At 42.3% G+C, this 13,609-nt stretch overlaps 1 protein-coding gene across 1 annotated transcript in view; it reads right to left on the bottom strand.

Moving 5' to 3' along the window:
- LOC137377787 (sodium- and chloride-dependent neutral and basic amino acid transporter B(0+)-like) overlaps positions 1-13,609 on the bottom strand; it is a 139,926-nt gene that overhangs the window by 37,779 nt on the left and 88,538 nt on the right. Inside the window, exons 5-8 of the mRNA XM_068047846.1 lie at positions 9,907-10,045; positions 8,868-9,000; positions 6,741-6,881; positions 5,593-5,821 (exon numbers count right to left, since the gene is read on the bottom strand). Coding sequence (XP_067903947.1) covers positions 5,593-5,821; positions 6,741-6,881; positions 8,868-9,000; positions 9,907-10,045 — 642 coding nt within the window. The remainder of the gene's footprint in view (positions 1-5,592; positions 5,822-6,740; positions 6,882-8,867; positions 9,001-9,906; positions 10,046-13,609) is intronic.

The raw sequence follows: 13,609 nt of genomic DNA on the forward strand, positions 1-13,609 counted from the left end.
AATGCTACATGCAGAATCAGTTGGGCTTTGGGATCAGTCGGGAAGTCATGGAAAAGTACTTAAGGCGAAGTGCCATGCAAGGTCAGGTGGTAAATTGATCCAATCAAATGACCGAAGATAGATTCAAGCTTGCTCAAGGGCAAAGTAATGCATAAAACAAATTCAAATACTGCTTGCTAGAATAGTGGCAGTTCACTGGCAGAGAGAACGTCTGCAAGAAAAGATGACAAACACAAGAGTTATGCCAATACAGAAGAAAAGCCCAAGCAGGTACATCAGGTCAAAAGAGAGACAGATTGCCAGGAGGACACTGATGAAGAGTGCACGCATGTAAACAGCGAACAAACATTCTAGTACAACCGGGAGTGTCTCCTCAGACTTCAGTTTGCTGCAGCAAGTATACCCGGAGTTCAGAGGGATTGCTGGCAATTGGCTATGTTGCCACTCATCACTTTTCTGAGCTTTCCAAACATGGAAAGAGATTCATGACAACCAGATCAGGATGAACAAGCATACCTCCTCTACGTTTTAGAGAGTTTTAAATTTGCATACCTGTAAATAATGCTTTGTTTAATCATGAATAGTTAGTTTGAACCACAACATCTTTGTGTAATGTACATATTTTGAAGGAAAGAGGGGAATGTTGTGGGGTGACCTTAAAAATGGACTATCTTAAGAACTGTAAGTGAAGATAATCAGAGGAAGTGATGTTGTGTCACACATGACCAGGGAGTTGTGGGTGGAGCCCAGCATAGTGAAAGGTGTTCAAATCTAGCTCATGCAGTAACTATTTGTTTGTATATGTTCCAGTTCAGATGCAGCTAAGATGTTTCCCCTGGTTGGGGAGTCTAGAACCAGGGGACACAATTTCAAAATAAGAGGGAGGCCACTTAGGATAGAGATGAGGATAAATTTCTTTATGCAGAGGGTTGTGAATCTTTGGAATTCTCTACCCCAGAAGGATGTGGAAACTCAGTCATTGAGTATGTTTAAAGCAGAGATTGACAGATTTCTAAATATAAATGACATAAGGGGATATGAGGATAATGTGGGAAAAGGGCATTGAAGTGGATTATCAGCTATGATCATATTGAATGGCAGGATGGGCTGAATCACCAACTCCTGCTCCTATGTTCAGTTATAATAAAACATTCATTTATTTTGGATATTACTTGTAGTCCTGTGAGTCTTACAACAGATCACACACTAAAAGGATCAAGTAATATTACAGTTTCAGGCAAAAGGCAAGCTTTCTCTCTTTGTATAGAGAGCCTCAGTGACCTCCCTTATGCAGCAGTGTACCACACACTGTGAGATGTTGCTTATAGCTCCAGTAGCAGCCTGGAAGGAACCAGGTGCATAAAAGTTAAGAGCCACAGTCACTTCATTAGTTTTGAGGAAAGGTCACAGACCTGAAATGTTAACACTGTTTTTCTCTCCACAGATGCTGCCAGACATACTGAGTAATTCCAGCATTTTCTGTTTTTCTTTCAGAATCCCAGCATCTGCAGTATTTTACTTTTCTAATAATAATTAGGACATTGCAGCCTCGTGAGATATTGATATGACCATGCACAATCTAAGGTAGCTGACGAGTATAAGAATAGAACCTGTTTTGACAGCACACTAGCTTTTAGTGGGAACACTCAGAAGTTTATTCACCTTGTAGGTAGCTTTGAGAAGAAGAATGGATCAATCTGGGCCTAAGACCCAAGTTATATTAATTGCATATCATTTAATGTAATCTGTAAGAGAGTTGAATAATAACCAGACTGTTATTAGTCAATGTGTGTTAAAGCTTGTTGTTTAAAACCACTCAGGCCTGAATCATACAGTGGTTATTGTTGCAGGACAAACAACCCTTTATTATGACCATAATCATAGGAAGTCCATGAACATAAGGCCACTGCAATTTCCTCCCTCTGATCCTTCATGATCCGAGATTATATCCTGTCAGGCATTTGAATATCTGGCTTCCTCCATTGATAGACTGGCGGCTGCAGTGGAGGGACCAGTCCTTCATGCAATTTGGGACCTCAGAGTTACTGTGGCCTCCCTGGACCAGAGCATCAGAGAGCATAATCTGATGCGACCCCGCCAGGTTGAGGACACTCAGCGCCCTGATGCCACCATTGAGGACCACCAGAGCCTCACGAGGGCACAGGGGCAGCAGATCGCATGTGGGAGCTCCTCTCATGGCGCTTCTGATGCATCCTGCAGCTCCTTGTTCCCTCCGCCAGGGATATGTGAACCGCTAAATCCCAGGGTGATAGAGTGTGCTCATGATATTTGTCATGAGAACCCTAAGATGCCAGGGCCCACACGGCCGCAAGCATGCAGAGGACGTCCGCCCAAGTCATCAAAAGCAGGGCGGCAACAAGATCAACCACCTGACTCTGGTAAGTCTGGTGGTGAGGGATCATGCACACGGAAACGGATTAAGAAAACACTTTAATTTCACTACTGGTGCACTGGGTGACTTGAAGTACATTTATTTCATTTGTAAAACAATAGTGTTTGATTAAATTGGAGATTTTACGATTGGAAATGTCATTCCTGAAGTCAGATATTACATAGTTAGTCAACGCAAGTTGTCTCAAATGTGAGGCCACACACTTGGGTCCCGTCCCTCATGATGTGATGGATTGGTTATTCGCTTTGTTTCACCCCCTAAAGGTTAGAGATTTTGCACTGTCAGATCCTCACAATGATTAATGTCATAAATGGTTGTGGTTGTTGGAGGTCAATCATCTGAGCTCCAGGACATCACTGCAGGAGTTCCTCAGGGTAGTGTCCTAGGCCCAACCACCTTCAGCTGCTTCATCAATGACCTTCCTTCAATCATAAGGTCAGAAGTGGGGATGTTCGCTGATGATTGCACAATGTTCAGCACCTTTTGTGACTCCTCAGATACTGAAGCAGTCCGTCTAGAAATGCAGCAAGACCTGGACAATATCCAGGCTTGGGCTGATAAGTAGCAAGTAACATTTGCGCCACACAAGTGCCAGGCAATGACCATCTCCAACAAGAGTGAATCGAACCATCTCCCCTTGACATTCAACGGCATTACCATCGCTGAATCCCCCACTATCAACATCCTAGGGGCTACCATTGACCAGAAACTGAACTGGAGTAGCCATATAAATACCGTGGCTCCAAGAGCAGGTCAGAGACTAGGAATCCTGCGCCGTGTAACTCACCTCCTGACTCCCCAAAACCTGTCCACCATCTACAGGACACAAGTCAGGAGTGTGATGGAATATTCTCCACTTGCCTGGATGGGTGCAGCTCCAACAACACTCAAGAAGCTCGACACCATCCAGGACAAAGCAGCCCGCTTGATTGGCACCCCATCCACAAACATTCACTCCCTCCACCTCCGACGCACAGTGGCAGCAGTGTGTACCATCTACAAGATGCACTGCAGCAATGCACCAAGGCTCCTTTGACAGCACCTTCCAAACCGCGACCTCTACCAACTAGAAGGACAAGGGCAGCAAATACATGGGAACACCACCACCTGCAAGTTCCCCTCCAAGTCACACACCATCCTGACTTGGAACTATATCGCCGTTCCTTCACTGTCGCTGGGTCAAAATCCTGGAACTCCCTTCCTAACAGCACTGTGGGTATACCTACCCTACTTGGACTGTAGCGGTTCAAGAAGGCAGCTCACCAACACCTTCTCAAGGGCAATTAGGGATGGGCAATAAAAGCTGGCCTGGCCAGTGACGCCCACATCCCATGAATGAATTTAAAAAAAGCAGATTGAAATGTGCTAAGATTTATATAATTTCAACTGAAACGTGTTCCTTTGAGAGAATCCCTTGTTTCTCTCGCAGTTAGAGCCAAGTTACATTCAGCTTCCTCTCCATGTTCATCATTAGACTGATGCCCATCTTCCTCATCAGAAACGCCATCATCATCTGATGACACATCACGCTGACATTGATCACCCTCTAGGGCATTTCCATGTTCAATCGCCAGGTTATGCAAGGCACACCAGACGACAATAATTCTGGAAACCCTCGATAGTGCGTACTGCAGTGATCCACCAGAGTGGTCAAGACATCTAAATCTCATCTTATGAGGCCTATAGTTTGCTCAATTGTCACTCTGGTGGCCACATGGCTCCCGTTGTATCGTTCCTCTGCCTCACCCTTTGGGTTTCTCACGAGTGTCATGAGCAACGTCTTCAGATGATAACCCCTGTCGCCAAGTACCCATCCCTCCATTCTGTGTGGAGGACTGAAAATTGCAGACACATGTGAGTTGTGGAGAATGAAAGAATCATGACAACTAGCAGGGTAACGTGCACACACCTGCATGATTCGCTTCCGATGATCACAGACGAGCTGAACATTAATTGAATGCAATCCCTTGCGGTTCATGAATGCCCCCGACTGTCCAGCTGGTGCTCTAAGGGCCACATGATTACAGTCTGTCACGCCCTGTACCATTGGGAAGCCAGATATAATGCTGAAGCCTCTGGCTCTCTCAGCCTCACTGGTGTTGTCTGTCTTGAATGTGATGAAATGGTCAGCACGTTGAAACAATGCATCAGTCACAATCTTTATGCAATGGTGCGCTGCTGATTGTGAGACACCGCACAAGTCTGCAGCTGAGGCTTCGAAGGAGCCAGACGCATAGAAATTAAGAGCTGCTGTGACCTTTAGAGCGACTGGCATTGGATGGCCACCGAGACAGTTTGATGCAACATCCACTGCCAGCATCTCACAAAGAGATGTGACAGTCTCCCGTGACAGCCGCAGTCTTCTTCTGCACTGGCGTTTTGACAGCTACAGGCAGTTCAGACGCGTTCGGTATGCCCTTACTACTGGGTAGGTACGTCTCCTGACATTTGGTCGCTCCCGGGCGACTCTGCGAACTACTCTCCCTCCAACAGCACAAGGATGCACTGGTGCAGCTTGCAGTACGTTCCCCTGACCATTTGTACTTCTGTCACTCATTGAATCATTGTCCTCCTCATCTGATGATCCACCTCTAGAGTGAATAATTCCCATTGTTGAACAGCAGAACAAATGCTTTGACCACAGGTAATAGCTTCCAGCTTTTGTGACTGGCTCACTTCAGGTACTTCCTTCAGGCAATAACTAATATTGCATGGGTCCCTATCAGCAGTGCATAACATTCAGATTAAACCTTCTGCACAACCTGCAAGTTACAACCCTTGTTAGGACACACAAATAACATCAGCATTAATAAAGTTCAATAAGTACATTTTTACCTCCAACTCCCTCATGAATCAATGCCTGCTGCCCTTTTGAACCTGCCGGGTTCCCGACACGCCCCACGACTTGATTAACAGCCGTAAAATCAGATACGTAGCGTAAAGTCTCTGTCAATTGGATTCTGAATTACATTAAGTACTTCTCAATTGATGTTAGTCGGGCGGCGAGCACAAACTCGATTGCGCCCGACTTCCCATGCTGGTTAAATTGCGTCAGCACGTAATGACGCCAGGGACCTGGCCCGACGTCTTCGCATGCCATTTTTTACCTCCACACAACCCCGACGGGACCCGATTCTTAACAGTAAAATTCCAGCCAGTATGTTTGACTCTGCAGGTACCTGATTGTGCAACCTCTGAAACAGGCTTGTCTTGTACATGAGCCATGTGTCCAAGGATGGAGAAGATGACAAATCCAGCAAACACACTCGTAGCACAATTAACAACACAGACAATGATGGTATCTCTGTAACAGTTGTTGTGGAATTTGTTGTAGGATGACAGTGTTATTAAAGTGCCAGAACCCACTGAGGAAGAAAAGAAAATTTGTATTGCAGCATCTTTCCAGACCTGGTAAATAGAAGGTAGAATTAATCAGCACCGGAAGATTTCACTTGAACTCATTCAACAGATAAAACTACATTAACCATGAGGAACATGGAATGGGTTAGTCCCACAGCTTAATGCTGAGCTAACTGAATGAAGCTCCTTCTGGTCAGTTGTATCTGCTTTAAACAGTCGTGCCAATAATCTATCTCCCTGTCTGCGACTTGCTGCCAAATTCCCTCCAGGAACTTCGATGCTTTCCACTGTCAGCCATGTTTTCTAGTGAGTGACTCAATTCTTTACTAGCAACATGAACACTGACTCCATTTTCTTTATTGAAACAAGCAGCAAATGAAAGATTTTCATCACACAATAAAGACCCATATCTAAAGGGCAACAAAGTCTGACTAAATTAAAAATCAGATCTGAATATCAATTAAAAACACTGATTGTTCAGTGAAATGTTACTCTGGTAAAATTAAATGACCTAAATGCATGGATTGGTCTGATAATTAACAAGAAATGTTCTTGATGAATCTATTATAAGAAACTAAAAATCACTTGGAAGAAAGAATGCAATATGGCAGCCATTCCATCCCATCCAGTCCAATTTCATTGCATCTCACCTGTTCTATCCCATGTCCTCTCTTCCCATCACATCTCTTAATATCTCTTCCTCAGCCATCCCTTTCCTAAATGCTAGCATCAAGATGTCAAAAATTACAAACTAAACTCATTTGAAATGTTCACAAGATCTCAATGAAAACTTTGCCTGGTTATTTCAACAACTGAAATTCATATTCCTTGGTTTGACCAAGATCTCAAAAGCAACACACTGCTCTTACAATGTGTATCTTAATCATGAAGGAAAATAGAATGAAACACAAAACAGTCTGACTGAAAATTACAGCTGATATTCTATGGATTATTCTGATGTGTTTACCTCAGCATCAGCCAGTTTTGAGAAATCTGACTGCCTTCCAATGTAATATCCAATTCCTTTATCGGCTCCCTCCAGTGTAACACCTCGGATCAGGAGTATGATCAGAACCACATAAGGGAATGTTGCAGTGAAATAAACCACCTGACCATGGAGAGCAGCTTGTTAGATTTTCCTGTATCTAGGTAAACATTTATAGTATTGAATCGAATTGAATGATAAACTAATAGGATTATAATCAGTGCAGAGAATGAAGCAGAAGAAGAATTGGAGAAGCAATAACTACATGACACTGAGCTTCATAATGTTACCAAATTTAAATGGTACAATATTATTCCAACATATTGATATCTAATATCCAGGGAATCAGAATAGTACAGCATTGAAGGCCATTCTACCCATCAAGTCTGCGCACCAGTTCTTTCAAAGGACAATCTAACTAGTCCCACTCCCTGCACTTTCCCCATATCACTACAACCTTTGTCTAAATATTTATCCAATTCCTGATTGAAATTGAATGTTGAATCTGTATTTACCACCCGATCAGAAAGTGCATTCCAAATTCTAATCACTCAACTGTGTCAAACAAGTTTTTCCTCATGTCGCCTCTGGTTCTTTTTGTCAATCACCTTAACTCTGTGCCCTCTGGTTAGCGATCATTCAGCCATTGGAAACAGTTTATCTTTATTTACTCTGTCTAAACCCTTAGTTATTTATCAAATCTTCTTTTAGCTTTCTCTGCTGTAAGGAGCCCAATTGCAGCTTGTCCAGTCTACCTACCTCATCCCTTGATCCATTCTAGTAAATCTCTCTGTACCTGCTCTAAAACCTTCACGTCTTTCCAAACACATTGTGCCCAGAATTGTACAGAATACTGCAGCTGGTGTCAAACGAGTGTTTTATATATATGTTCAGCATAAATTCTTGGCTTTTGTTCTCTATGCCTCTATTTATCAAGCCCAGGATCCTATATCTTTATTAACCTATCCTGTCACCTTTGAAGATTTATTTACTAACACCCTCAGGTCTCTCTGTTCCTACACCCCCTTTAAAATTGTACCATTTACCATATCTGAGTCTTTCGTCATTCTTCCTTAACCGAAGCCCAAGTCATTAAGGTTTATCAACTACAGCAGTGGTCCTAGTAATAAATGCTGGAGAACACCACTGCACACCTCCCTCTAGTCCCAAAAGCAGCCATTCGCCACAACTCTTTCCTATCCCTTAATCAATTCTGCATCGATGCTTTGACTGCCCCTTTGATCCCATGAGCTGCCTAATATATGGTACTTTATCAAACAGCTTTTGTTAGTCCATATACTCAGCATCAACTGCACTGCCCTCATCCACGCTCTGTTATTCATCAAAAAGCACAACCTAGTCAGACACAATTTGCCCTCAATAAATCTGTGTTGGCTTTCCTTTATTAGCCTTTGTGTGTCTGAGTGGCTGGTCATTTCTCCCAGATTATTGTTTCTAAAAGCTTTCACAACACTGACGTTAATCTGACTAATGTGTAAATGCCTTTTTTGAACAAGGATGCAACATTTGCAATCTTCCAGTCCTTTAGTGCCACATTTATATTAAAGGATTGGAATATTATGGCCTCTCCAATTTCTACACTTACCTCCCTTAGCATCTAGACCATGTGAAGTAACACATCTTTACAGGAAACTAGAACATGGAGTAAGAAGATTTTGTTTAACTCCTCACATTTACTCCTCAGGTTTCTTTGCCATTCTCATTGTCCAGACAAATCTCATTTCACTCAAATAAAACCATGACCCTAATCAGCTCAATCACTTATCCAGCCCTGCCCAGCCTTCCAGAGCAATTGGAAATTCACCCAAAGTCCTGTATCAGTGACTGAAACCCTTCGAATGAGGGACACATTTCAGGGGTTTGGGGAATTGCTGCTGTTCTTTCACTCAGGAGAAAGATTTTCAGATCTCACTCAGCCCTGCAGTGTTCATGAATTATGGATCTCACACTTTCCAAAGTGTCACTGTTAACATGGTCTGTGAGGTAAACCAGCCCACTTCACAGATGATTTATAAATTCCAGTTGTATTATTGCAGTAATCTGCACTTTGTCACCAGTGTTAATTCTGTTCTTCACCAATTGTTTTACCTTTCCTGAAGATTTGATTCCTTTAGATAGCGCTGTCCCAATTAGCAGCCAGGTCAGAAGCAGACAGAGGGCTAAATACCAGACGATCTCCCCAGTCTCATCAATTGAACCGGTACGGCGTAAAACCACTTTACTAAATAAAATGACAACAGAAAACATCTGATATAATAATACAGTTCATTACACATAGTCACCATTAGGTAGAATGCATCTGAGTATTAAGTAAAATATGCATGGATTTGAAAAATTTCCAGGTTAAAGAGAATCAATTCTGTTTTTAGAAGTTACACTGAATCGACAACAAAATAACAGGATGTTCAGCCCAACTGGACTAGCCCAGTATTTATATTTCACACAAACTTTCTCCCACTCTAATGATTTCTTCGCACATTGCCCCAGTCAAGAGCATCGATCCTATTCTCCACTTCATGTGACAGTGAGCTCCACATGCCCAATCTCTGGAGAAATTACTTTATAATTATCTTTGATTTTGACTATCTCATATGTTATGACCCCTTGTTCTGGATTCACCCACAAGTGGAAACAATTCCTCCATATCCACCCTATTAAACATCTTCAGAATATTGTAGATCAGTTCTCCTTTGCCTTCCCTTTTGCCAGAGAAAAGAGCTCCAACCTGATCAATTTTTTCTGATAGTGGCATTCCCTTGATTTCTTGAAACACAGGGAAAGGGATATCAATCACAGATAATTTGAATCAGGAAACATTTAGGAGCTCTGGTGGTGAATCTCATCTTTGAATAGCAAGAAAATAAAAAAAAAATGTTCAATAAAGATTTCATTGAATAAATATTGTTAAAGTAAACCTGCAGTGTTAGAAACCAGGGAGATGTTAACTAGTGAAAGAGCCCCTGTTGTGATGTTATTTTGTAATCGGTGTATGACGTTCATAGTATATCTAAATCAAACAGCTTTTCACTCATCAAACAGGACATTCACCCAACTAACCTTCCCAAGAGGAAGCTACTGGTACAGCTGTGCAGGTTATAGGTGCAGCTATCTGTAGTAATTTACTTACTCCCAGTATTGCTCACTTGGACCCTGGTGAGGAATGTAGATTTCTGATCCATTTGGACAAGTTTCATTGTTTACATGCAGCCATGTTGTATTAACTATTTCAAAATATCCATCATCCAGAGTGAGATTGCAGAGTGGATCTAGAAAATGTGGAATGTGTTTTAGAATTACATTTCATTGTGAATTTTTAAAAATAACTAATTCTTGGTACATGCTATTACGACCGATGCGGGAGGAGTGCATTGTTTATTCTGGTTCCACTTCTCCACAGGTCACAACATATATTTAAATTTTTTTCCCAATTACTGATACGGTCAATCACAGACTCTATTTTTATCCCAGAATAAAATACACCAAGCAGGTTTCTTTAATAAACAACATGTTAAGACCCAATAAGAAAGGAGTCTCACATTCCCTCTCAGCCTTCATCTGGTCTTATCATAACAGGGTTTAATTTTAAACACACCTTTTTTTTAGCTCCCCCTTAGTGAATCCTTATTCATAAACTTCTGATTATAAGGCAAAGAAACGAGCCAAACAGTTTTCCTTAGGTTTAAAGAAAAAAGATTGAACTTTATTAAACTTAAACTCGAATTCAGTTAACCCCTATGGATACGCAATGCGCCCACATCGGCATGTATACGTGATACATACATGCAGATAGAGACAGAAAAGAGCAGAAGAAATAAAGTGGAAAAGTTTGAGGCAATATCTGAAGATGGCTTTTGTTACTGTTCTTCGAGTTTGCAGTAAAGTCCTTGATCGTAGTAGGTCTTGCTTTTTGTTAGGGCCCAGTATTCTTCTTAAACCTTGTTCGACATAGGAGACTTTTCTCTCTTGAGGTTCATGTGCCCTCAGTGGGTCCAGAGGCTTGTGAGAAAGAGATGGGTGCAGACAGGAGAGGTCTTCTCACTCCAAGAGCAAACCGTCTTTCTCAGTTCAAACTCTTTGTATAACTCAGAAAGAAAAACAGGTTGTCAAGTAGGTTAGTCATGTGACTAGCTGGTCTGACCATGTCTGTTTGTGGATTCTCTTGTCTTAGCTGACCCTGGAATATCTCTTCTTACACACAATACCTGGTGCTCAAAGTCCATTGTGGGTTAAATTGGAGCAGGAAATAGCCCCTTTGTCCCTCCAAGCACTGTCTGTTAGTATGCAAATGCTTTTTTCAGCCACAGCTGACCTCTTTGACAATTAATTTCCTCACTCTAGCAACAGTTTAAAATCAATGCTTATATGACAAAATTAATATGCCTCATTCATGGCAGGTGGGGGGGTCTGCATGACAAACAAAATCATCAGTTTATTATAAAACAAGTCTTAACTAATAATGAAGCAAAGCATAAACACACCTATAAAAATATAAAAGTTCCCTTTTTACCTTAGCTCCTCACAGACACACATACCAAAAAATAGAGATTTACTCTTTAGAGCTCAAGTACAAAAATACAAAAATAAATATGTTGGCCAAAATACTTGCTAATTCTTGAAGAAAAAAGAGAAGATATGAAAAGATGTCAAAAGTCCTTTTCTGGTTTGGCGTCGCAAATATGTATAGATGGCTGACACTGGGATCTTCCTAGAACAGCTCTTGTCAGGCAACACTGAGGATCAATTTGGGCAGGCTTTCCAGGAAAAATGCAGTAAGAGGGGTTTCAGGCAGTTTCTTACACTTGCTTCTCAGCTTCTCAAGAGATGGAAAACTGGCAGTATTTTCAAAGACTGAGTTGGCGTAAGCTCCCTTGGCCAGTTTTCTCCATCTGTCTTTTCAAACTATTGTCCATATACCAACTCACTGCCCGAAGCGAAACCAAAATCAATGTCACAAGAATCAAGCCTCCTGAGCCCTATAAATCTTGATCTGCCACTTCTTTGCAAACATCTTTCCCCAAGTCAAAAACAACCCCTGCTGGGTAATTATTTGAAGACAGGTGACTTCCAGGAACTTTTCACAATCCAGACCTCTCAATGATCTTTGTTAAAAAAACATCCATGGATCCTTTTCAGTTTCAAAACAGAAAAAAATGGAAGCATTCGTAACAATGTGCATCATTGGCAGCCATTTATTGCCAATCTTAGCTGAGTAGCTTGCTAAGGCATTTCAGATAGTAGTTAAGAGTCAGCTATGTTGGGGTGGGACTGTCGTCACATAGTCCAGACTAGGTAAGTACATCAGTGAAACAGTTGGGTTTTTCTAACAATCCAAACGTTTCCTAACTGTCTAGCTTTTAGCTCTCTGCTCACCATGACATATCTTCAGCTACTGATTTGCTCAACCACATCCTCACCTCCACCTTTGATGTTTTAGTCCCCAGTAAAACCATTATTTTGTCACTGTGGCTGTTCCCCTTTCTATGGCCTTCATCAGCACTCCTCTAAATCCAAGGGGTGCAGACATGAACAGATCTGGCAGACAACTGGTTTAGCCATTCAGCTGGCAGAACCGTATAAATCACTATTGGGTCCTGCTCTCAACTGCTAAAACCACTCACTGTTCCAGCATCATCCGGGAATGCAAAGTTTACCCCCGGCTTGTTCATTGCAAGCCATCTTCTTTAACCTCTCTCCCCTGCCTCCTCCACCTTCACATTTAACAATAAGCTCATAGACTTTTATTATTAAGAATGGGACCGTCCAATTAGCTTCCTCTGCCACTTCCTTCCTTTCCACTCGCCTACTGGGCCAAACACCCTCTAAAGTTTCCTCCTGCCTTAGCCCAGAACTCATCTCTCTGTATTTTCTCCCCTATCTCCCCTCATATCCTCTTGGAGCTCATCTTGTCCACAAGAGCCACTTCCTGCTCCCTTGACTCTATTCCCACTAAACAGCTGATTACCCACCTTCCCTTCCTGGGTTCCCAGATTTGCTGATATTACTAAAGGCTCTCTTGCTTCAGGTCTTGTCCCTCTCTCATTTAAATCTGCCATCATCAACCCTCTCAAAAAACTAATACATGACCCTTCTGTCCTTGCAAACTACTGCCCCACCTGTAACTTCCCTTTCCCTCCAAAGTCCTTGAATATGTTCTTGTTTCCCAAATACGTGCCCATCTTTCCCAGAACTCTATGTTTGAATCCCTACAATCAGTTTTCTGCCCCCATATAGTCCTGAAGCAGTTCTTATCAAAGTCACAAATGACGTCCTGTGTGACTGTGATCAAGGTAAACTATCCCAGCTCGTCCCTCTCAACCTGTCTGCAACTTTTGGCATGATTGACCAAACCATCCTCCTCCAACGTCTCTCCACTGTCGTCCAGCTGGGTGGGACTGCTCTCACCCGTTCCATTTATATCGATCTAGTCACAGCCAGGATATCACCTGCAATGGCTTCTCTTCCCACTCACACACCATTGCCTCTGGTGGTTCCCAAGGATCAATCCTTGATCTTCTCCTATTTCGCATATACAAGCTGCCCCTTGGCAACATCATCTGAAAAGACAGCATTAGTTTTCACATGTATGCTGATGCCACCCAGCTTTACCTCACCGTCATTTCTTTAGTTTAGAGATACAGCACTGAAACAGGCCCTTCGGCCCACCGAGTCTGTGCCACCCATTTACACTAATCCTACACTAATTCTATATTCCGACCACATCCCCATCTGTCCCTATATTTCCCTCCCACCTACCTATACTAGGGGCAATTTATAATGGCCAATTAACCTATCAACCTGCAAGTCTTTGGCATGTGGGAGGAAACCGGAGC

The sequence above is a fragment of the Heterodontus francisci genome, chromosome 15 (genome assembly GCF_036365525.1).
Source record: "Heterodontus francisci isolate sHetFra1 chromosome 15, sHetFra1.hap1, whole genome shotgun sequence".
NCBI lineage: Eukaryota > Metazoa > Chordata > Chondrichthyes > Heterodontiformes > Heterodontidae > Heterodontus > Heterodontus francisci.